The sequence below is a fragment of the Polypterus senegalus genome, chromosome 4 (genome assembly GCF_016835505.1).
Source record: "Polypterus senegalus isolate Bchr_013 chromosome 4, ASM1683550v1, whole genome shotgun sequence".
Classification (NCBI taxonomy): domain Eukaryota; kingdom Metazoa; phylum Chordata; class Cladistia; order Polypteriformes; family Polypteridae; genus Polypterus; species Polypterus senegalus.
This window is the reverse complement of record NC_053157.1, coordinates 180284264-180310166: the sequence shown is the minus strand read 5'-3', so window position 1 is coordinate 180310166 and position 25903 is coordinate 180284264. Positions and strand designations below refer to the sequence as shown.

Below are 25903 nucleotides of genomic sequence, written 5' to 3'. Positions count from 1 at the left end.
GGAGCCGATATAAGGGGAGCCGGCACAGCTGAGAGGGAGAAAGACAGAGCGAGAGAGAAAGCAAGCAAGCATCCAATGAAAGACGAGGTTAAAGGAAGGAATGACAAAGACGGCAGGATGTGGAAAAGCCGTAGAGCGGAGGCAGGCAGCTGGGGGTAGAGCCCCGATGAGGAGCAAGGCAGGTGATCAAGGGGGCTGAAGAGGGTCACTCCAACTGTGCACTTTTAGGTAGCTAGAGTGACCTGTTGTTCAAGTGGACTCCTGCATAAGGCCGAAGAGTGTCAGAGGGAGTTGCAGAAGTGAGCCTTGGTGCAGTGCCCTCTCGGGTGCTTAAGATTACAGGAGAGACCCGAGCCTGGATTTGGAGTGATAGCTGTGCCGAATGGCAGGATGTCTCCTCTGCTGGTGGATCTGAAGAGGATAAGCCAGGGAGATGTCGGTTTTAGGGGGCACCAGGGCTTGTGGATTTTTAAAGCAAAGTTCTCCACCATGGATTTTAACCTCATTTAATGGATATTTTAACCTCCATGGATTTTCACCAGTTTTATGGATTATTTTTTTATTTAATTGAAGAACTGCATTACACTTCAATTAGAATGCTGTTTTTGATTGATTGTAATAAAAGCACTGACAATTTTGTACCTACCCCTTAGCTGGATATACTGTATGTGTGCTCATTTGCTCGGCTGATCTCGGTACATGATTATCAACAATTCAGGCCCAAGAGGCTATCAGAGGCAAACAAGGAGAGTGGAGCTGATTTTCATTTATCTTTCTTTGTTCCAGATGGAGCCCATGGGGATGTGATTACTCAAAACAAAGGGTGTGGACATGTGAGTTGGTGTGTGACATCACTGTGCTCACTGCCCCCTTGATGCATGGCAACATCATAAAGTCTTCTAATTCTGCTTGAAAATAAAAGACTTGAGAATTTTGCGTTTCAGTTTGTTCACTCTTTTCATACTAATTATGTTTGTGTTTTTTTGTGATGTACTTAAATACTTATAGGAAGACTTTTTTCATGCTTAATTTATCAGCCCTGTAAACCTTTTTTTCACTAAACAGGAGCTAGTTGGTGTAGGAAAGTAATGCCATCTGGCCATGTAAGACAAGGTGACTGAAGCAAACACTTGCGAGCAAAACATTAAGATTGTATTAGGCAGTAGTAAATCATTTTAGTACAACTTATTGTTATGTCTTCCTATTTCTGCTTCTTTCGGCTGCTCCCGTTAGGGATCACCACAGCGCATCGTCTTTTTCCATATCTTTCTGTCTTCTGCATCTTTCTCTGTCACACCCATCACCTGCATGTCCTCGCCATATCCATAAACCTTCTCTTAGGCCGTCCTCTTTTCCTCTTCCCCAGCAGCTCTATCCTTAGCATCCTTCTCCCAATATACCCAGCATCTCTCCTCTGCACGTGTCCAAACCAACACAATCTTGCCTCTCTGACTTTGTCTCCCAACTGTTCAACTTGAGCTGACCCTCTAATGTACTCGTGTCTAATCCTGTCCATCCTCGTCACACCCAATGCAAATCTTAAAGAATAATCTGTATGTTGTGTGCATTCCAAAAAAAATGATACATTTTGTTGCTACTAAGTATTGGCATCATACACAGATTCAGAAAGCGTTCTTAAACTACCACGCATCTTTGGTAGTTTAAAGGATACTGGTGTGGAAAAAAAACCTACATGGACATAGATTTGGAAAGGCACTATATGATCGATGAGTACAGCCTCTGTGTTGGTACAACACTCAATCTGAGGTATTGGTATGTCCTCACCACCTCTACATTTTCATCATCAGTAAGAAGTTAAGGCAAAGTGGGCTTGACCTTTAAGTCTATTACAATCTCTTTGTTTTACTATTGTTAAGCTGCTGATGGTTCAATTTACACCATTAACAAAATCCTCTACAAATGGTTGTATTCATTCTCCTGCCTGCCACTGATACACCCAATTATGGTCGTGTCATCAGAAAATTTCGGTAGATGGCATGGTTCAGTGTTGTATCAAAATTCTGAAGTGTACAGGGTAAACAGGGAGGAAGCCGGTACAGTTTCCTGTGGACCCCCTGTGCTATTACTGACCATATCAGATACCTGAGGACATGAGGCAAACATGTATGTTCTACATGAACAATGAATCAGCCAGAATTTGAACCCAGTACCCAGAAACATTTAGGGCAGCAGCACTAAACACATTGTCTCCATGTCAACCAGACAGAAAGATGAAAAGAAAAAACAAAAGGCTGCTTGTATATTCAAAAGTAAACAGAAGGAAGTTAAAGTGGTCAGTATATCTGCAGTGGTGTCAGTTTCAAGTATTTATTACTCAACTTTGATTTTTGTGAATACAGGAAAGCCAAAAAGGATTTTTAATTGTCCGAGGTCCTTGTTTATAAAAACAAGTTTAATCTGAGAGTTGAATAAATTGTATGGAAAGGCAAAAGTGAAGGGCATTTATTACTTGGCAGGCAGGTCTAGTAAGACAATGCACAAAATCCACATACACAGTTGATGAATGGTTAGAAAGTACAAACTTCATGAGCAACAGATGCTAAATACGAACATAAAACACAAACATATAAAACACAAAAATGAGAACTATTTAGCACTCATTAGGATGAAAGGAACTAAAAACTATGAAATGAATAGATGAATTAAAGTTAAAGCAATTGATTTCATGGTTGGCTCTGGAAACGGAGTTAGAAACCCAACATGTGGCCTTTGAACCTTTAATTGGGTGTGCCACAGTAGACAAAATGCTGTGTTTCTACCATTCTTTCTGACTTTTATGTACAAAAACTACTTATGGTCTGTGATGGATGGCCAGCCATTTATCCTGGCCAATACCCCCAAGCCGCCAGGTGGAGCCCTCCTTGCAGCGTGGAGGTCCCCAGAAGACCAGCAGGGCATCATGGACATTGGAGTTTTTATGCAAAGCCCTGCTGGATGCCGTGGGGGCCACAGAAGGGAGCTGCAGGGAGGACCGAGGGCTTCTTCGTGCCCTGTGACCCGGAGGTTCATCACAGGAAGAGCGACGGACTTCCGGGTTGAAGAAAAGGACTATTTACCCTGACCCGGAAGGAATAAGGACTTGTGGACTATTGGGCAGAAACACTTCCGGGTCAGGAGATATAAAAGGACTGTGGGAGCTCCCAGACGGCGAGCTGAGCTGGGTGGAAGGGTGGCAACGCGTCTGGGAGCTGGAGGATTGGTTTATTGGTTATTATTGTAATTATATGAGTATTGTGGAGAAGAGTGTGCTTTGTGCACTATAGGAGAAAAATAAAGTCAACATTTGGACTTTTACCTGGTGTCTGGAGTCGTGGACAGGGGTTCAAGGGAGCGAGAGCGCCCCAATCGTTCACAGTCTTCTATACAGTAACATGCAGTTAGACCATACACTGTTGTCGTCAGCTCGGTTTTTATCTGTAAGGAGCTATGCAATATTTGTAATAATAAAGGGATTGGCTTTATAGTTTGTAATTACTGTAAAATGTCTGTAGCTGTAAATATATGGTGGTCTGAATCAGGGCAGTTAAAGCTAATCATTATTAACCAAGACACACTAAACAGAGTGAAGGACTCTGAAACCTACTACCATGGCATACAAGCCTTGGTATGGCTCAAATCTAAGATACTCTACCAGAAACCAGGAATTTCCTAGTATAATGGTAAACGGTAAACATAGTTGGAAAATCAATAAAGAGCTGCTTCATTGTATGTACAAAAGAAATTATATCTATCATCTCAACATCGGTGCAGATGATATCCAGCAAAGGTTATGTCACTCTTCAAAAATAACTGAGCAATTAAGTTCAGATAATTTTCTTCTTATAGGGAAACATGAGCAAAACAATCTTTTAAAAAGAAAAAATATTAATACAGTTACATTCCAAGTTAAATTCTTATTCCTAGTACTCTTAATACAGTTATATTCTTCCAGAAAACAGCAAAGGTTTTTCTTAGTTTCTCTAATGAACTTGAACTCGTACTTGTCTAAAGACATGAGATGTGCAATCTCTGGCATACATCAAGGAACATTTTCCTTTCAATCTTGCTTTCCATAAATCTGTATTTTATCTTCTACAAGTCATTTTCTGATCACACTTTTCCATAATTTTTTACTTTAATCTGCATACCTTTTTCCGCTGCTATCCAGTGTCATGCAGCTTACAGCTGCTGTGTTATGTGCAGCATTAAACTCAAACAGCAGGGCTCCTGTGTTGAAATCCCATACTTTTACAACCTATCATAAGAAACAAAAGATAACTAGAAATAAATGAAGACAGAATTTAAAGCAAGACAGATTCCTTAAACTTGGTTTGGTTTTTATTTCTTCTTTTTTAACTTTTTATTTTTACTTAACTGTTTTCAGTAAAGGGAAAGGATCACACTTCATTGATTTATCTATTTAGTGAGCTCACTTATCCTAATTTAGAAATACAGGAGGCCAGAGCCTGTGAAAGCAGAAACCAAGCCAGGATAGGACATCAGTCTATCAGAGGTCACAGTCCCAAATGCACCCACACCAATCATATTTAGAGACCTCAATTCAACTAAATTGCAGCTCTTTGGAATGTGTGGGGAAAAATCAAATAACCAGAACAAAACTTGCATACAGAAGACATGACAACTCAACAAACTCCACACAGACAGAGACCAGGCCAGGTTGTCATATCTGTAAGACAACACTGCTAACAACGTTGTAGTCCAAGATAACACTTAATTCAATCTTCATTTAAATGTAAAAATGATAATCACTGGAATTATTTCATGAACATTCTTGTGTGGGTCATACGAGAATTTTCCTTTATGTGTGCTGACCTCTCTAGTGTTAACGTGAACAACTAACTAACAATATCTGTACCTCCTCTGCTAATGACTAGCAAGACATGCAAGTTTTCACAATGTTCATATTACAAAAATCAGTCAAACAATGGGGTGTCGGTACCTCTCTCTCAATTGGCATCAGATCGGAGTGATACCCCCTAACATTATCATCATCTGCCAACTAAAGCAATATAGATTTAAAGGATAATTAAAGTGAGAACTGAACAATCAACAACACCCCAGAGAATATAGTGGCTTTGAATTGCCTAAATTGACAGAGCAGGACCTCAAGTTTAGAGTGAAATGGAAAAGAGAATGAGTCACAATAACATAGAAAGAACACACAGACCACACACACGTTGCATGGCTCAAACACAAAACTCTTGGGCTGTCTGGTAGAACTAACTGAGTGGCCAGGTGTTTGCTGGTCAGTAGAAGGGTGTCATAAAATTGAAAAAATAAGCCTTCTAATTACCTCTTTATCCTACACCTGGACTCTATGCTTCTTTGAAATAGGAGCATCACATGACGAGAAAAGGAGGACATGTGACACTGTCCAGTGGGGTCAAGTCTTTGAAGTTAAATAGAGGTTGACCTTAAGCTTTAGGGCTCTTAATCCCGGGGGGACCCCAGAAGTGACTTAAGTCCACAATGGTTAATGGTTTTGGGTGTCTACTGTATGAGAAGGGTTTTTTTTTTAAAATGATAATATTAAAGGTATAGTATAATTCAAAACAACATAATAGGCCATTAAAGTATCAAAAAAAAACTAATTTGTCATGATCTGTTGTGAAACAACCCCATGAAAGAAGATAACAGTGGTTACCCAGACCTCATTGCTAGTTGCAGAGGGGTCACCAATAACAGTTCAAATTCCAGGGACCCAAAATTGTAGGTCTGCCACTGAACCTAAAGATAGCACTCACTCCATATCAAAGTAATGTTGTGTGCTCAAAGAGTTCCCAATATCGATTTCTCTTTTCTTCAGATTACGGTGGCTACCTTAAAACAAGCAAATGGAACTGGACATTTTGTATCCATTTCACTGGCTTGTGTTTCTTAGCTTTAACTGGGAATGGCTCAAACTGGAAATGCAAACACACAGTACATAAAAAAAGAAAAGGCAGTCCTCAGTTTAATGTTAAGAATAAGGGGCTCTAGCCTTCAAACCACAATGCTAAACTGGATAGTCCAGGTTATATTTGCACACACACACACACATCCAAGGTTAAACTGAGAACAATGCAGAGCTATGCATTTCAGAAAAAAAATTAGCTTGCAGCATGAAGACAATTTCACATGTTGCAATATCTTCCTAAATATGAAACTTGATTGGAAAATTTGATGACTGGAAAGTTAAAAAAGAAGCTTTTTAAGAAGGCAAAGTTCAGAGTTGTTATACAAATATCAATAATACATCAAGGGAACTGCACCCTGTGATGTCCAGGGATTGTTCCTGCCTTGTGCCTAGTGCTTACTAAGATAGCCTCCAGTATCCCTATGACCCCACTCTGCATAAGCATGTTTAGAAAATGGATGGACAGATGGAAGCTTATTACATATTTTACACAACATCTGGCTCTGAAAGCAGAAACACTACTGCTAAAAATAATAAATTGCATTTTTTATAGCACCTTTCCCTTGCTTAATACCTTGGCGCACAACACTTACCGAGTCTTCTGAACAGCTGATAACGTGCTGGGACTGAGCATTGTATCGACAGCATATGATAGGTAACTTATGGGAAGTGGAAGAATTACACTTTGCTTCTCTGAAGGAAGTAAAAAAAATGCAAATTATTATTTTTAATGTTCAAATGAATTAGGTAATCCATATGCAAACTTTCTGTCAACATTTCCATTTAACAGCCTGTCCTTTAAGTCCTGCCACATGGTGTTCAGTTTGTAGGTCCACAATGACAAGAATTCTGGACACAGTCACACCACATGCACTTCAGAACAGGTAATTCACCTGAAATTAATCATATTGGAGTCGGAATGGGAGACCATCTAGGAAAAGCTTGGGTTGCTGCTGGAATAGGTGTTTTTAAGGTCACTTGGGATGCTGACCCTGCAGTCTGTGTGCGGATCCCAATGCCCCAGTGCAATGACAGGGACACTGTGCTGTAAAAATAGTGCCATCCTTCAGACAAGATGTAAGACCACCATCCTTATTTTCTGTGGTATCAAAAGGTCTCTGGGCATCTTTCCAACACAGCAGGGTGTACCACAATGTCCTAGCTAAATTTCCCACCATGGCATTGTTCATCCTGGGCCCCTAATCATCCCCTTTCTTTCTTACTTTTTCACCACATAATAAAACTGTAGGAGGAGTTGACTGACTTGCGTTGCAGTAGAGAATTGAAAGACCTGGCCCAGGTGTCCTTTAGGGAGATAGTGTGCACCCCTAAGGTGGCACAAGAGGAGATTTCAGACCAGAGAGGTTGAAATAGATTGGTCAAGGTCACAAAGCATAAGGTAAAGAGTGCACACTATTCTGGGGCATGAACCCCAGAATTGAAAGTGTCAAGCCATTTTCAGGTCCCTGGAGAGCTGGATGGTGTTTCTGAAGGTTCTGAAGTGGTCAGCAGGCCACCTCAAAAACCAGTTCCCAGAAAGAAATAGGTAGTCATAGTTGGAGACTTAATCATTAGGGGGATTGAAACACATGTTTTCTCAAGAAACAGATAATCTCGCAGAGTGTGTTGCCTTCCAGGTGCACAGATGGGAGACCTTACTGGAAGAGTGGATAGGCTCTTGGCCACAGCGGGGTGGATTAAGTTGTCATTGTCCAAGTTGGAGTAAATTACATAAATGAGGGTAGTCTGTCAGTTCTGCAATCCAAATTTAAAGAATTAGGTGCCAGGCTGAGGAGCAGAACTGACAAGGTAGTCTTCTGTCTATACCATGTGTCAGTCCAGGTGAAACTGATTAGAAGGTTTAATGCATGGCTTAAATTTTGGTGCAGGGTAGAAGACTAAAGATTTATAGGGCAATGGGACTCCTTTTGGAAGAGATGGGACCTGTTACACTGCGAAGGGTTATATAATAATAATAAAAACACATTGTATTGTAAATTCAACATCGTTTAAATCTAAAAGTAAAATGGCTAACACATTAAAAATGGCTTGCATTAATGCTAGAAGAACCAAAAATAAAACAAGTCTGCTGGAGTTGTATGTACAGGAGCATATTATGATATTATAGCAATAAAAGAAACCTGGCTAAATAACAAAGATGTCGACGAGTATAACATAGAGGGATACACATTTCTTAGGAAGGATAGACCGAACAGAAAAGGAGATGGAGTTGCTGTTTATGTCAAACAAAAAAAATGTCCTCTTCAGTTGGACGATGAGCCCCATTTTAGTTAGGACAATTGGCTTCAGCTAGAAAATATTAGGAAAAGAGGTCTTATTTCAGAAGTGAGTTATAGACCTCCCAAAACCCAAAGTAATTTCAATGCACATTATTTTAGTAATGTTAAAAAGGCAAGTTTACAGGGATATATTATAGTCATGAGGGACTTTATCTACCCAAATATTAACTGGGATAACCTTGCAAACAGCAGAGCACAAGAGTTTTTAGAAGTAAGCAGTAACTGTTTTTTAAAACAGTACGTTAAAGCAGCCATTGGGATGAAGCCTGTCTAGAATTAGTATTTTGTAATAATCGGAATAGAACTGAGGGTGTAGAGGTGAACCACTAGGTCAAGTGACTATAATATAATACAGTTCTCAGTGTTTTGGAAGAGTGTGGATGCAAAGACTAAAACTGTTAAGTTTAACTTTGGTAGGGCAAATTTTAAACAGATATAACAAAGTCTAAGGAGGAAAAACTGGGATTCAAGTTTTCAAGTGTGGAGACAGTTGAGGAGTAGTGGACTAGGTTTTAAAAATGTTTTACAAGATAGATACATACCTAAATTTGGAATTAGGAGGAAATTAAAAAAAAAACCCAGCAGTGGGTTAACAAAGAGTTAAAAAAAGAAGCTGCATAGGAAAAAACAGCTGTATAATACGTATAAAAGTAATAACTGCAATGTGAATCATAGGGCGTATGAGAACATGATGGCAACCATTAAGAAGGACTTTAGGGAGGCTAAAAGAAACAGAAAAATATAGCAGATAATGTGAAAGACAGCCCAAAGAGATTCTTTCGGTATTTTAGTAGAAAAAGAACAAACAAGAAGGAGGTGACGTACATCAAGAAGAGTAAAGGGGAATTACAAAAATACAGACAGAGAAATAATGAATGCTTTAAACTAGCATTTTTCTAAGGTCTTCACAAGTGAGGAAGTAGATAACACCCCAGCAGTAAATGAGACTATTAAGGAAGTACTGAGGGATTTAGAAACTGTACTGGGAGAAATGCCAGTCAGATTTAAAAGGCTGAAATCAATCAAATCTCCAGGAACAGATAATATTTACCCTCAAGTTCTTAAGGAGGTTAGCTTATTTTTAGAAAGTCACTGTGCACTGGGGAAATTCTGAAGGACTGCAAAATAGCAAATGGAATTTACCCCATTATATGGCTGGGCATATCCAACCAACTATAGGCCAGTAAGCTTAACATGCATCAGGAAAATTAATGGAAGGAATTATTAAGGATAAGATTGAACAACACAAGGCAGGAGCAGGGACTTTACTAAACAGCATGTGTTCAGAAGAGGGAGGTCATGTTTTACTAAAATTCTGGAACTCTATGAGGAAGCAACGCAGGGACATAATCAAAGTGGAGCATATGATATAATTTATCTGGACTTTCAGAAAGCATTTGAGAAGATGCCACATGAAAGGTTGGGCATCAAACTAAAAGAAGTGGGAGTTCAGGGTGATATTTGTAGATGGGTACAAAATTGACTCAGACACAGGAAGCAGAGGGTTATGGTATGAGGAAAACCTATCAGAAGTGGCTAATGTTAAGAGTGATTAAGAGGAGACATGATTGAAGTGTTTAAACTTATGAAGGGACTTAGTACAGTGGATCAAGACTGTTCTTTAAAAATGAGTTAATCAAGAACACAGGGATACAGTTTGGAAACTTAAGGGTAAATTGTGCACAAACATCATTAAGTTTTTCTTTACACAGAGAACCATAAACACTTGGACTGAGCTACCAAGTAGAGTGGTAGGCAGTGGGACTTTAGGGACTTTCAAAACTAGACTTGATGTTTTTTTTTTAAGAAGAATTAAGTGAACAGGACTGGTGGGCTTTTTTGGGCTGCAAGGCCTGTTCCCGTCTAAATTATTCTGATGTTCTTCACTGTGGTCAGAGGTGAATGTAATTGAGGGTGAGACATAGTGATTTTACAATAGGCATTTGTCTGATCTTCTCTTGTCCCATTGAAAGTGAGAAGGAATGAGAGAACCAGAGACATGCATCTCGCTCTTTCTTGTGCCACAGTGAATGTAATAGAGTGAGAGAATGGGAAGCATAATTCTAGGGTGAGAATACAAGAAGCAATTCTAGTCCTTGTAAGAATAAAATTGGTGCTACCATATTGATTTTAATGTTTACAATTTTTTTCTACTTTTTTATTTTCCTCCACCATTTTGAATAAAGCCAAATTTGTGTAAGATGAAATTATACTGTAGTTCCATCTTAATTTTTTAAATAAAGTATTTTGTGACAATACAATTATAACTGTACTTTGCCTCAATTATAATTCCAAACACATTCTGAGCCTACCATATTTAATATTATCCTGAGGGAGGTGATGCAGCACATCTCAAAAACACTACTGACATAGCAGAAACCTTACTCTCTGGCAAGGAGTCAGCTCTTTAACATTATTTATTTTAACAATATAAGGAATAAACAGATGTGCAGGATGTTATTATGGCTTCCACGTCCCACTGTTATCTTAACATAAACCCTTTCTGGTCGCCAATGCACAAATATGTAATGACTAAAAATAGTGCCAGCATAGAATTTCTCTATGAACACTGTCAGCTTAGACTGTAATGAAAAGCTTCACAAACTGGAGTTTTGTTGGATTATCTAATTAGGGGTTCAACTATGAACACACTGATGGACTGGGGTATACAGTGACTAAAATGTCTTCACTGCCTTGGACTTTCACATATTTTATTCTTTTACAATCAACAACATAAGAATATAAAATTTTCATTTTATTTTTCTAAGTTAACCTTTTCGCCATTGCTTTTCCTATCATTATTTTACCATTAGAGAGTAGTGAAAACATTCATTCCATCAGAGTTAGTATGATGCAGAATGCCACCGTGGACTGGTCACTAGCCCATCACAAGACACAATCAAGTATACTAGGAGGAAGGCAAAGAGAATGAAAGGAGGAGGTGCAAACAACACACATGCAGCAGCTGAGTTGGGATTCAGAACTATGCCTGTGGACCTCTGAAACACCAGGGTTAGCCACTATTAAAGATGTAAATTCAAAACAAATTGTGGATTAGGTTTTTAAAATCTATCAATCAGGGGAAGAGCATACAAGCATTTCCCAATTTCTGAGCACCTCTTTTACAGCTCCTTTCCCCTGAATAAAGACACCAGAGCTTACTTATGTCTGAACCGCAGGACAGCAAGGGTATCAGTAGCAATGCAGAGTGCCCCCAGGTCATGAGAGAAGTGGAAAGCAGACAGTTCTCCCTTAATATGGCTAGCGGTAGATATAATGCTGGCCAGGCATGCTTGGCTTTCAATACTCCACACCTGAGAAAGACACAAAAAACACACCCAGATGGATTTGTAACATGAGAATATAAAGCCTTAACCACAAGGAGAAACAAATGGGCATGTGTCAGCCATTTAGTATGGAATGGAGGAGGAACATGAGAGGCAGCAGTTTTTTGTTTTTTTTAATTGTATGTATAACTTGAACTTCAAGGTAGGGTGTGAACATTTGAGAGGCAGTTTTACAAGGATCATTAACAATTTAGGTTAAACAATAAAGAAGCCCAACGTCCATTGTGAGTGCAGACTAAATGCTAATAAGACAGAGTCTGTTGGGTTAAACACTGGGGGAAATGGTTACAGATGTCATCTGGGGAGATGTTCTTCAGTAAAACCACACAATCACATTACCTACATTTCTCTCCTATGTTCATCTCTTATTTAGTTCCTGAAAGCAGCTAACATTATATTCAAAAGCTTAGTGCTGGCTTACATGACTGCCAGAGTAGCTCACCTGGCACACTTCTAGATCCTAATGGAAACTTTATACCTTTATTGGGGCTCTGCAGTCTGCTTCCTCAAGTGTTAAGGCACTGTTAGTATTGTGGCTAAGGGGCTGGACTGTAAATTATAAAGATACAAGCTCAAAACAACCATTAAGGGTGACCCTAAGCAAATCACTTAACCTGGCAATCGTTCAACTATAAAAAAAGATAGAAACTATTTCTGTGTATTCCACCTGCAATTCACCTTGGGATGATGTTCACTAACTATGTTAGATGACAGCAGGCTGAATGGCTCTGAAAAGCCTTCACTCCTCTAAGCAACTGGCTTCTTCTGGGAAATGACACATTCTATGTAGAAGATATGCAGTCCTGGGTCTTCTCACTGGTGTTGCCTTATTAGTGAAGGATGTTCTTGCCAGAAGTGCACACCTTCACCACTGGCTCCTATCAATAAGGAGAAGCAGTGGCTCTAGTCCAAAGTGTTCCAACATTAGCAAATTTCTCACACTAACACATAGCAAGAACCTTTCAAACTTGTAGAGCCCTCTTTAAGTGGAGTCAGTAATGTGGACACAACTCTCACTCTACAAAAATGGGGAACAAATTGCTTCTGGTATTAGCCCCAAAAAATCATACTCTTTATTTTTTCTCCTTTCAGTTTTGTTTCCTGGTTTTATTTTGGAAGATTTAGTATCATTTATTTAATGAGTGTTGTGTGAATAAGTTATTCTGCTTTTAACTGGTTATTGTCTTAAAGTGGATGTCACAGAACCCATCATCTTGGGCTAACATGGCAAGGTAATCTCAAATCATAGTTTAATAACTAGAAAATTACAAATTTTATAAAAAAAAAAAAAACACAACAACTCACCATTATATTGATATCTGTGGAGAGAGAGTAGATCCTATCATCATCACTTGACAAATGAACAAAACTGATCGGTGCATTGTGCCCATGAAGTAAACCGGTTGGCCATCTAAAATGAATCGTTGACAATAAAAAAATGAAGATGATATTTCATGAGGTTAGAATACTAAGCCTGCAGCCTCACTGGGTCACATGTTTTGGGCCTGCACCAAATTAACATCATTTTGGACCAAAATCTTTAAATGCCTTTCAGACAGCAACCACAATCCCTGCTAATCCACTAATAGCTGTGTTTGGTGTACTTCCAGATGGGCTTAAAGTGGAGATGGACAAACAAACTGTAATTGCCTTTACTACACTACTGGCACGTAGACTTATCTTGCTCAATTGGAAAAATCCTAACTTACCAATTCTAAGTCAGTGGGTAACTGATGTTATATACTATTTGAAACTGGAATAAATCAAATTTGCACTTAGACGATCTGTACAAACCTTTTTCAAAATCTGGCACGATCTTATCAATAACATTTTAGAGTTAGCATTTAAATTGAAGAAGCAGGTTCTCTCCCATCTTTTACTCCATTTATCTTTATTAATTTATTCATTTTTCTATTTACTTATTTTTACTAGCTTAAAGTTTTTCTCTGCTGGCCTAACTCTCTTTCTCAGGGGTTGGCGTTGATTTGTTTCGAACCTTTTTTTTTTTTTTGTTTTGGAAAACTTGAATTATGTGTAAAGAATGTTATTTGATTTTAATAAAATCAATAAAATGTAAAAAAAACACTAAGCCTGCCATAGCTGGGTAGGACAAACCTGTTCAGTAATTGCTAATGGAGGCTGAAATCATTAGTGTCATGAGGACGGTATAATAATATTATGATAAAAAATATGTACTTAGAAAAAAAATAATTTACTACAGGTTAAAACTAGTATTGATAAAATCTTTGACTGATAAAATAACTGACTGGTCAGGTAGCCTGGGGAAATACAGGTGGGCTGAGATCACTAACAGGCCAGTATAGCCTGGAAGGGAAAGTTAGGTAGAATTTATGGCATCCCTTTCCTCTACAGGAGGAAAGTCTGGGTTAGAAAGGGAGCGGGAATGGGGTTGCTGCTAAAAAGGATTGGTATGAAGTAGGGAGTCGGCTTATACATCAAGAAAGATAGAGATAGAAGTACTAAGGAAATTCAGTCTCTTTGTTATTTTCCATCTATGAAGGAGGAGGCCAGGTCATTGATGACTTATTCAAATACCATACTGGAGCAAGGACCAAGCCATACCGGAACATAAGAAAGACAGCCACCTGGTAGTAAGCAAATGGATACAAGATGAACTGCTATTTAGGTTGTTCACTGCTTCACAGCAAGGAGACCAGGGTTTGCATTCCAGGTCCTCTCTGCACGGCGTTTGCATGTTCTCTTCATGTCTGCGTGGATTTCCTCCTGCCGCTCCACTTTACTTCCAAAGACATGCAGGTTAGGTGAATTGGCAATCCTAAATCGGTCCTAGTATGTGGCTGAGGTGAGAATGTGTGTGTGGGATCATCCTGCGATGGACTGGCTCTTGCCTTGCACCCTATGCTAGCTGGGATAAGCACTCTAGCAGACCCGCCGTGACTCTCTTCAGGACTAAACGGCTTAGAAAATGACTGACTAGCTGGTATTTTTGTCACATTCATTTTACTTTATTTATTTTGTTGGGCATTATTTTTTTCTTTTTTGACGGTACTTGTACTCTGTATAGCTTCCTGGGGTTATGGAATATTAAAGAAAGGGGTAAAGTTCTGAATTACAGTACCTGACAGTGTATTAAAGTATGAGATTTGAGGTGTTGTTTTAAGGTCTACAAATAAAGAGTACAATGGGGGATAGGATAGGATAGGACAACACTTCTGACTATTTGGAGCATACAGTGCATTTTACAGAACACTTGCTACAAAGTACAAAACCCGTCTTAAATTGTAGTTTATATTTCACTATTTCTCACAAAGTGTTGTTCTCTAGCAGTTTATTTTCAGGGAGAAAAATCAAGTAATTTACAGGGTACCAATGAAACAGACACAGTAACACAAGAAGAACTATAAACACTGAAATACTCTTTTTACCTTTTGCAGTTCTAAACATTTGAAAGGTAACACATGTCATATTAAATCCATAGAGTGAACTAACTAATGCATTGTTTAGCAAAAATAGTTAAAACCTCTATTAATAAACTGCCACATGCATGCTAAGTTATTTGCATCGGTGTGAGAGTGAGTGTGGGTATGTCCTGTAATGTACTGGAATCCCACCCGGGCTTGGATTATTCTGTGAGAGGCTCTGACCACAGGCTCTTTAACAGTATTAACCAGACTTGATAATTAATAGATGAAACAGTCAATTTGTTACTCTGCATAAACAATCATTTTATTAATACTCATTTATGATAAATTAGTGAAAAAAATGTTGGACAGGGTACTATGGTAGAGGCACAAAAAGAATGAAATAAATGGCACAGAAATACATGTTGGTTGACTGGTATAGTGTGTTCTAAAAGAAATACCATCCTTAATTAGGTTTATCAGAATCTGAAACAGACTGAAAGGCAGGTGGGGTGCCATTATAAGGCCCGGGTAGGCCTAGCCCCAAACACTTTTCTCATAAGCTCATCCTATTTTGCAGCTTAGCTTCTTTAAATTTTTTTTTTCTCAAATGAAAATTAGTCTTTAATGCATACAGGAAATTTTAATACACATTTCCCTTAAGTAAAATATTTGATTTTAAACTTACCCAGCAAAATCACCAGTGTTAACTTTATCAATAGAAGAGTTAATTTAACTCTTAAATAGTTAATAGGAAATCGCATATATGGATGGTGACTATACGGTATACATTTAGAAAATAAAACTGACTTTACATTTTACCAATAATAGCTACTTAAAACACGTAATATTAAGAGGAGGCTATAAACTAGCATCTTACTGAATTTAATAGTTGCAGTAGGTCTTGCTGTAGGGTAACATGAATGAGGCAGCTTAAGTGTGAACAATGTCTCAACAAAAAAACCCTTTAGGTCTAGGTTTATCAGCAAAAGGAAACAAATAATTGCAAAACATTCCACAGTCTGGTGTTGGCACTGAAAATTTTGCTGATATCCCAATAGTGAAAGAAACCCCTTCTAATGGCTATGTTCATTTTATCAATGAGGTTTACTACCAGCACAACTACTAAGTGAGATGGAAAATCTACAACAACCCAACCTCTAAATGTTAAAGGATTGGCCAGGTCACAGATATGTCAGATATTCAAGAGCCATCAAATTTCCAACTTCTGTCAGAGCAAGTAAAGCACATTGCCTTACGGCTTATTGGAACAACAGAAAACATTATGTGGCTGGAGTATAAGATATCCAAAAGATGCAATTTTGGAATTATTATTATAATCTATTTGAGGATAGATTCAACTGTATAATTAAACTGAAAACACATTCATCAGGCACACATGCACAAATTACAAGAAATAGCAAAACAGCAGTCTTCTTCCTGTTATTGCAACTGGTCATTGGCCAAAATTATAACAGGTATTATTGGATGTGTGTGCCTTTCGATGGGCTGCAAGATTTGTAAGTGGGTTTCAATTTGTGTAAATAAAAACCATTCCAAAAATCTTGCAAAAAATAATAATGATGCTGTTTACATTGGAATAGCTGGACTTCTAAAATGTTTTTAAAATTAATGTGTATTTAACAGTAAAAAAAACCAAAACATTAGACCCACTCTTTGATGAAATTCTGACACAGCTACTGCTTTAAAGTGGCAAAAGAACCCATATGCTGTTATTTGTACATGTAATAATAACATTATGAATACAAACAATAATTTAGAATTACAACAATAATGATGATAATAGCAGTAGTCACAATAATAATAATAATAATAAAAATTAATAATATGCCATTCTAATGTTTCTATAGTGCTCAACAATTACTGAAAAAGAAATCAAAAGTCTACATAAAGCCCAATCATATGCATTAAAGAAGAGTTAGGTTATTATCTTTACACATCTAAGTGCTCAATAACCAGTACAATCCCTGTTCAAGATACACAAGGGCTGTCCTGGTGGTAAATTCTGTATTAAAACTATAATTTACAAGGAATACACATCCATAATACTTTAAAGCCTCTGATCTCTTTCACTTACAACAGATAATAGGCTTACCAGCTTTAACATACACAAATGTTTCATGTGAAAGATGGTAAACATACCCTGTAATATAAGGATTCCAGAGACGAAGAATCCGGTCAAGTCCACCTGTTACCAGTAGGTTCTTCTCCTTGGAGAAATCAAACGCTTTCACTCCTTTGTGGGCCTGAAACACTGCCTCATCTGTGCCAAGTCTACGGGGTGGTGCAGAGCCTAACGGTACATTTCTACTTTTTACACTGCTGCCATCTGTCATCTCTTTTAGTCTTTGGGTGATATTCTTTGTTCCTGTGACACAACCTGTCAACAGTTAATTTCTCAGTTACTGCATTTTGTAGTATAATCTTTATGTAAAATATTTATGAAGGTATTGTGTAAATTATTGTTCTTATAGAAATAAACTTTCTTCCAATCTTGAAGATATACTAGATTTTAGAATAATTAGGAACCTACAGTTTAGGAAAAATTGACAAACTATTTAGAAAAATAAGATTCCAAATGAATGTTTATTGTATTTAATAAGAAAAATATTATCAACCATTTTTTCTTACTTCTCTGAAGTCATTCACTAAGTAACACTCAAAACATTGTGAAACATGTCATTTAATTCACAACATAAACCCTTTGAAGGGCTTTCCAAAATGTTACATTTATTTTCTTTACACCTTCCCCTTATCCTCTAGTCCAATGCACTATACAATATTTACAAATGGGAACTGAAATGCGTCATAAAAATAAAACAATTATGTTGCAATATACAAACATTATTAATTTAAAGAGGATAAAGACACATTTTGTTACATCTGAACATACTTAAAAGAACGTGATGACCAAGGGGGTTAAGTCTGACTGGCCTTCCTTATGCCAAATGCCTTTAGTTGCTCTTTACAACATGCAGCTCTTTAGAATAAGAGGGACAATATCCTTATTCTAACCTCAGGACACATTAGGAAATGTTAGGTAAACACAGAAAAACCAAGGTGATGGATGGAGGTGGAGAGGTAGGAGGGGTGGAAGAAGGGTGTGCATGACCCTGCAACTTGTGTTGTAGAAGTGTTGGGACAAACACCTTGTATGAGTTGTCAGAAGTGGGTGCATAAAAGATATATTTGTACAAAGGATAGTGCACAGGCAGTGAGTACAATATTTGTTTGTGAGTGGGGAGGAGAATATTGGTGTAGTAAGTATAAAGGTTGCCCAAGACCATGGAGAGTGGAAGAAAATGGTTTGGAGACCAACCAACAAACCTTGGTGAACATGGAAAATTGTTATTAAATTGGTGACGAGGATGGTTATTATTATTATTATTTTTACCATGTACAGTGCAGCTTCAAAAGTTGAATGATCATATAGTAAAATTGCAGGCAGAGCAAATAACATGATTAGGTGTCACATTGTAAGCAAGAGCTAAAATATGAACCTTGTGACTCCTTATCTAATGGCTGAAAATCAAACCATATCACTTGATAAAAGGGAAAACTTACATTGAGGCAGGCAATGCTGCCCCCTCACCCTACACAACACTAGTAATTTGGTCCTGGATAAGAGCAACAGAACAAAGGGAAAAGCAGAAAAATTATACTCCTACATTGTATTGCAAAGGAAAGCAAGCCCTTAACATTGTATAATGTGTATCATTCACTAAGATTAAACATTGAAAACACATTCAAGTGGGTTTTGCATGAACATCTGAAAAAGATGCACTAACATGACTAATCATTTTTCATTAGAGAAATATGAAAGTGGACAATATATTATGCACTAGGGTGTACACAGACAATATGGTGTGAGGTGAAATATACAGTATCAGTCAAGAATCATCATACTATAAAGTCACCCTGACAGGCAAAGTATCACCTTTCAATTTTTTAAAAAAACATAGTTAGGGCCTTGAAAATTGCATCATCTCTAAATAAAGTTGCAGCAAAGCATTATAATTGCTCTGTCAGTATGGAAATCATGCTGCACAACAGAGACAGTGCACCGTAACATCCCAACTGCATAATTTCCAGCAGCATCCTATTATTTATTAAAGGCCTACAATCCACACACCAGCCGTGTTTATAGGATATTTCACGTTACTGAATGCAGGGATTATAGAAAGACATTCTGAGCTGATCAGATGAATTAATGCAAACACAATTAACACAGTTGAATACATTCATACAAACAATTTAGTTAATTGGTCAGCTCATTTACCAAAATAAAGATGGATCACAACAGTTCTATTTTGTGGGTCTGCAACTTGTACTTTCCATATTATATATATTTTTCACTATCTAATAACAGCAGCGGCAAATGTGTTATCTGTTACTACACTCACTGCTTCGACACAAATTATCAAAAAATGAGTAATACTCCTGCTAATTTAGAAAACCAATGAATTGTTGGTGTCCTTCCCATCTCATAGACTTGCATGGTAGAGGGGCTGGTCACTATAAAATTTAGAGTCTAAATTTGCTCTGTATGCGTGACTATGGCCCGATAAGTTGGTACTATACTCAGAGTTGGGTTGTACATTTGCATCTCATGGGCCCTTGCTCCCAATCACACCGAATTGGAAAAAGTCGGCCCGGGGAATAAGTAAACTATCTGACAGCTCTAAACATCATTCAGTCTTACCATAAATCAACATGTAAACATTTTATTTGTATATAGATTTAAAAATGCAAGACAATTATTGATATAATATTTTATGTGCAATTCATAATATAAAACAATTTAATAGTATGTATTCTTATTAGAGGTTTCCCTTTTTCATTGAACTGCTTAACGTACCCATAACTAGGGATGTATTTTCATCATTTGAACTTGAGATCACAGATTTGACAGAGTGGAAGTATTTCATCTGCAAAAGAAGACAATTATTCTTGTTTTTTTCTTTTTATGTCAAACTTTTTTTTTTTTTTATAAATTTTATTCATTTTATTGCAATCATTCCATACAATGTCAAACTTAAATATACAATGTAAAGCCACTGACTATATAATTCAAATGACTTACTGTACAACAAAATACATATAACTACAAAAATAAAACAATTCACTCTGAGGAAATCCTATCATTTTCTATGCAGATACATTAATTCCATTTGGTTTTTTACTACACTTTTTTGTTAAGAACAGTACTCAAAGTAGTATGTTACATGACAGTAGCATTTATTATCATTTGACTTGTACTTATGTGTACTTTGTCTTTTGAATGTATTTAGGTCATGTTGTCATTTTAGACTCATAGGTTGACTTATTTTCTACTTTGTTTCAGTGGAGAAAATTTGAGATGCTTCTCAATTGGCCTTTCCTTAGTGACTCATTCTGGGTAATAAAATAGTCTCTTTTCGTGTACTAGACATTTTTGACCTTGTCTAACAAAACTGATTTTGGCTCATCCCTCAAAAATGTTATCAATCTGTAAGTGCACAGGATGAATAGACAAATTTCCAGGATCATATATATAAAAGTTCCTTTTTATTTTATCATTTATTTATGTTAATGTTAAATGGGTGATGTTGTTTTATTGGCATTTTTTGTGTTTGTTTTTCCATCAAGCCCATAGGTGATGTTATTTCATTTTGTGCATTTGTTTTTCCATCAAGGATGACATCATTTTATGTATTTAGCTGCTGTGATGCTAGATTGTTTTCTGCTTTCTAATAAACTTGCCTTGACCTGTGATGACATGACAGCCATTATATATAAAATGACTGTTCACTTAATATAGTGTGCAAACTATTTTGGGGGGAAAAAAAACTAAAAACTTAGTAGGAAAAGATTGCTTTCACACACTCCTTTGATTAGAAAATTCCTACATCTTTTTGCTTCTTGAACACATTTGTTCAACTAAATTTGTTCAGAATGTCTTGGTGAACACCTTCAAATCTGATGATAGTATTTTTTTTCCTCACTAACCATCTTTTGATCCTGACTATGTCTGACCTCTGACATTCCTTTAATCTCTGTCATTCAATTTAATAAAAAAATGTCCTATCAAGGGGCGGCACGGTGGTGCAGTGGTAGCGCTGCTGCCTCGCAGTTAGGAGACCTGGGTTCGCTTCCTGGGTCCTCCCTGCGTGGAGTTTGCATGTTCTCCCCGTGTCTGCGTGGGTTTCCTCCGGGCGCTCCGGTTTCCTCCCACAGTCCAAAGACATGTGGGTTAGGTGGATTGGCGATTCTGAATTGGCCCTAGTGTGTGCTTGGTGTGTGGGTGTGTTTGTGTGTGTCCTGCGGTGGGTTGGCACCCTGCTCAGGATTGGTTCCTGCCTTGTGCCCTGTGTTGGCTGGGATTGGCTCCAGCAGACCCCCGTGACCCTGTATTTGGATTCAGCGGGTTAGAAAATGGATGTCCTATCAAGACTTTGGGAAATAATTTTGATTAGACACAGTAGACGCCATCCACAAAAATGTGGAGTATGAGACTTGGGTGTAATTTATCCCATAAATACTCAACTAAAAAGTACAAATCATTCCTATACATAAAAAAACACATGCCTAGAAGGTGATGGATATGATGTACTGTATTTCACAAATCATCACTAGAACAATCAGTACAGTTTTGAAAAACATCTAGGGTAATACCTTAGTTTAATGCAAGTTTAACAATACACCCATAAATAAAATCATATTTTGTGTAAAACTAGTACCACAAGTCAAAAGATGCTGTTAAGTTGATCAAACCTACTACATTATTAAGCAAATTTAGCCATGTTTTGCCATTCTAGCACTCGGCCTGTGCCATATAATCAGTGTGTCATCAAACAGGAGTGAGAGTTTTCTATGTCTCATAGACACAGACAGCAGTGTCAAACAGCTTCAACTGTGAGACATAGAAAAAATAAACAGAGAGTGGAAGAATTGATATTCTAAGATCCAATAAACTGTAGGTTGTACAAAAGCTTATAAACACAAAGATTAAGAATTTGCCACTTTTATACTCAAATAAACATCAGGTATTCTAACTGTGTTATTAGCCCAGGCCAAATCACCCCTTTTTTCTCCAAATAGAAATATTAATTTGGTCTAGAAAATATGAGATAAAAGTAATAAGGACTGCTAGAGCATCAAACCTGGGTTTTATCATTTTTGCAGTATTATGTAATATACGGTATACATATTGATTTTATGTTTCTTTTAAAAATAAAATGTATTGTCTTGCCACTTGAAATGACTTGTCTGATATATATTTAACAGTCATAAGTTTAACAGCCATGATTGAATCAAAGAAAAATGGTTCAAATTATAATTATAAAGCTGGGATCTTGCCCAGAACAAAAAATTTCAAGGCATGTATTTTTCCTTCCAAATGACTACAGTAATAATGCTTGTTAGGAAAGGTGCTAAGAAAAATGCTAATACATCATTATAAAATTACATTTACAGTGCTTATTCTCCATGGGTACATCAGAACTGCTGAAAATTTCTTGAAGGGTTACTGAACATATGTCATTCTCCATAAATTACCACTAAAGATGGCGTAATAGAAGGATATACCTGGAATAACAACATCATGTCATCACACTATTTCCCATTTCGCAATAACCCATCAGACTCAAAATCTGTGTTGTGTTATGTTAGGAGATGAACAGGCATCTATTTATTTGTCTTCCCTTTGTAGTTAACAAATCTGTAGAAGCACATCTAATCTTTGAGCCCTGATCTAGAGCTTAAGAGAAGCCATAAACAAAGTCACAGAAGGCTCTGAAGTAGCAGTGAGCCTTTTAATCACTTCAAAAGCTCTCCACCAGTACAATCCATTGTCACGAGGAGTCTCCTGGCGTGGATTGGTTCACAAAGTTGGCAAGTGAGAGAATGCTCATGCCTTGGAACAAACTGGCATATGTGATGGTTGCAGAAGAGGAGAACAAGGCAATTTTGGAGAGACAGGAGTGGAGTGTTATGGCAGAAGCAGTGTAAGACAGAATGGTAGCATTGGAGAGTAGCTGAGAATTGATACTCAGCAACTGTGTAACAAACAGTCCTCTTAATGGTCCTCTTAACTGGCAGCTTTGAGTGTGTGTTATACTATTCCTCGGCACCAGGGGGATCTGTTACGTTGATCAGGCACTATCTGCTGGTGGAGATTTTCTAAGCAGACTCCTAAACCAAATCCAACAGGAAATTCTCTAATTCTTTTCGTGGAGGATCCACAGTGTTGGTCTTGTCACTGCCTCCTGTTCCGAAAGTACGCAGAAATTTTCAGACTCACTGTTGTGGGAAGCCTACTGTACTTTGATGGAAAACAGCAAAATTTGTCAATGTTTTGCCTTGAACTCACCAATTAGCTCTGAATATCTAAGGTCTCTTTTTAGTGGATTTCAACATAATGTTTCTCTAATGGCACCATCAATTCTACTGTGACATATAAACAGTTAAACTTTTTTAAACAGTTATGATATTTTTTAAACAGACAGATTACATGACTAATAAGGCACATGGATACATCTTTTAAGTCAGAATATATTTATTTCAAAGAATTCCTATACCTTGGTCACCCAATCATTATGCACTTTCCAGCGGATATAATTCACTTGGCCTCCATCAGAAATGTTCTCCAAAGGAATGCTAGGAATTCCATCCATTACTTGATACTTAGACCAGTTTCTGTTTGAACAATAAATATCCAAGGAAATAGATAAGTGAGGTTGTTTACTTGGAATAAACATAGGCAGCAGTAAGCGCAGACAGATAAAAAAAAATCTTATGAAGAGAATGTTAGATACTCATGTCAAGCAATCAGAAGGAAAAAGCATAAAAGGCTGAGACTAATCATAAGAGAGCTGGGTTTAAAAGGTCAAATCTGGAAAAAGTATGGAACTACTCTCACATCAGTTAACAGTTCATGAAAATAGAAAAGAAATGAATGTATCATAAGAGGATGTCATCTGTTCTTAAGATTTCAGTGAAGTAAAAGAATGAGTGTAGACGGGCACTATGAACTCATGTGATTGTTTAAATATTGCCGGTATGTACCTTACTGATTTCTTATCACAAAGTCAGTTCTGTCTAAGACTTTTACAGTTAAAGTGTCTTCATCATTCATCACAATCAGATGTCAGTCACCATTCCAGGCTTTTAGCAATATTCTCTGTCATTTATTTCATGTTTTGTTTGCCTTCGGTCCCTGTTAGCACAATCTGTTGCCTTGACATGAATCATGCTTCAGTTACTAAACTTTATCCATGAATTCATTCATAACCCATTAAGCTGAGTGTTGAAGAAAACTTGTGCCCTTCATGCCAGCTTAAAAGAACCATCTCTGGATGAGTGACCAGTCCATCACAGGGCATGCTCATGCACTGTTACACATGTGCAGCTGTTGACAACTCTTCTGGACGAGAGAGGGTGCTGACGCTAACCTTCTCCTCTCTTGTTCCCTCTGCAGCATACAGAAGACACCAAGTGAGGGCAACTGGCGCCATTCCTTCCAGTCCCTGACCTATAAATCCACTGCTGCCAGAAGGAGGTGTTCAATCTTTCACAGAATTAACCACAAAACAGAGTTCCTTCCTCGCAGTACAACCCTGACATAACCTCATGGCAATCTTGTTTTGGAAAGTTTGTTTGTATTAGCATGTATAGTGGCTCTAATTTTCATGAACTTTTTCATATATTTTTGTTGGAATTAAACAGGGAATTAAACAGGGACAACCACAGCATGTATACCAAAACAAAAACAAACTATACTAGACCAAAGGCATCAGAGACGCTCAGGAAAAAAAATTACAACAATAAACAAAAACTCACCACCTCCTTTTTATTTCCCCACTCTACCCATCATGTGACTTCAGCACGGGGCCTACCAGAGACCATTGCTGCACCCCAAACCCCAGAAAAAAAAACCCAGAAACAAGTTCTGGTATAAATAAAAGGTTTATTTACCTAAATAAGAGGTTTATTTATACAAAATATCTTGCACAAAGGCTAGAAATAAGGCATAAACCAACTACACCTCTCAGGAGAGCTTGGCCCTCACGCAACTCCAGCTTATCTGGATGAGGTCAAGCAGTCTCTTTTATCATGGACCCGGGAGTACTTCTGGTGCTAGGGCATAGTTTGATGGAAGTACTTTCAGGTCAAATGGGATTCCCAAAAAACTAGGGATTATGAATCCCATCAGCTTCCCCTGACAGCCCCCACAGGACCCAACAGGGCTACCTCATAGAACTACAGGTCCCAACATACCCTTCGGGCACCTCTGTGGGAATTCTAACCCAAGGGGGCTGCCACCTAATGTATTGAATGACAAAGTACTTCCATTGTACCGGCCACATGGCCAGATAAGTATCCTTGTTCAGTCCCGGACAGGATGCCATCCATGTGTGCCGCCTTATACACTAGATAACAGATTTTGATGAGATGGACCAAGAAAATGAAACGTATGAAAAGAGGACACTCCCGACAATTACTGTCTCAGTATTGACCAAGCAAACAGTTAGGTTGCAAGCTCTTTTAAAGCTTGTGTTATAAGGGTCACATTTTCTTAACCAAAACCATAACAATATAAAAATGTAAGAAGACCCCGAAGGCAACTTACCTTAGTGTCTCTGCTGTTCGGAAAATTTGAATAATGTTGACACAGCCCTGAAAAATGATAAAAAAATGAAATACAGTAGCTTGCTCCAAAGAAGGCTGTAATACAAATTAATCCAATATTTATGGTTATGAACCTAAAGCATATTTTTTGCTTCTTTTACTTAAAACAACTTACATAACATTAATATTGTTGGTTAAGTCACTAGCTCAGATCACACAATGAATCAGTTTCAGGGATCATTCAAACCTTAATATCATTTAGCATTTCTTAGGTTTTTATCATATCAGATCATTTTCTTAATTCCTTTTAATTTTGTGTTACATTTC

General features: G+C 37.6%; 2 protein-coding genes across 2 annotated transcripts in view; both read right to left on the bottom strand.

The window, feature by feature from the left end:
- LOC120527838 (WD repeat-containing protein 49-like) overlaps positions 1-19858 on the bottom strand; it is a 68956-nt gene extending 49098 nt beyond the window's left edge. Inside the window, exons 1-6 of the mRNA XM_039751714.1 lie at positions 19827-19858; positions 17111-17348; positions 12870-12975; positions 11380-11531; positions 6511-6610; positions 4149-4255 (exon numbers count right to left, since the gene is read on the bottom strand). Of these exons, the coding sequence (XP_039607648.1) occupies positions 4149-4255; positions 6511-6610; positions 11380-11531; positions 12870-12975; positions 17111-17348; positions 19827-19830 (707 nt within the window). The 5' untranslated portion in view covers positions 19831-19858. The remainder of the gene's footprint in view (positions 1-4148; positions 4256-6510; positions 6611-11379; positions 11532-12869; positions 12976-17110; positions 17349-19826) is intronic.
- A 1960-nt stretch (positions 19859-21818) lies between these two features.
- Positions 21819-25903, bottom strand: part of LOC120528773 — a 40776-nt gene continuing 36691 nt past the window's right edge. Inside the window, exons 6-8 of the mRNA XM_039752909.1 lie at positions 25578-25624; positions 23527-23644; positions 21819-21860 (exon numbers count right to left, since the gene is read on the bottom strand). Coding sequence (XP_039608843.1) covers positions 21819-21860; positions 23527-23644; positions 25578-25624 — 207 coding nt within the window. The remainder of the gene's footprint in view (positions 21861-23526; positions 23645-25577; positions 25625-25903) is intronic.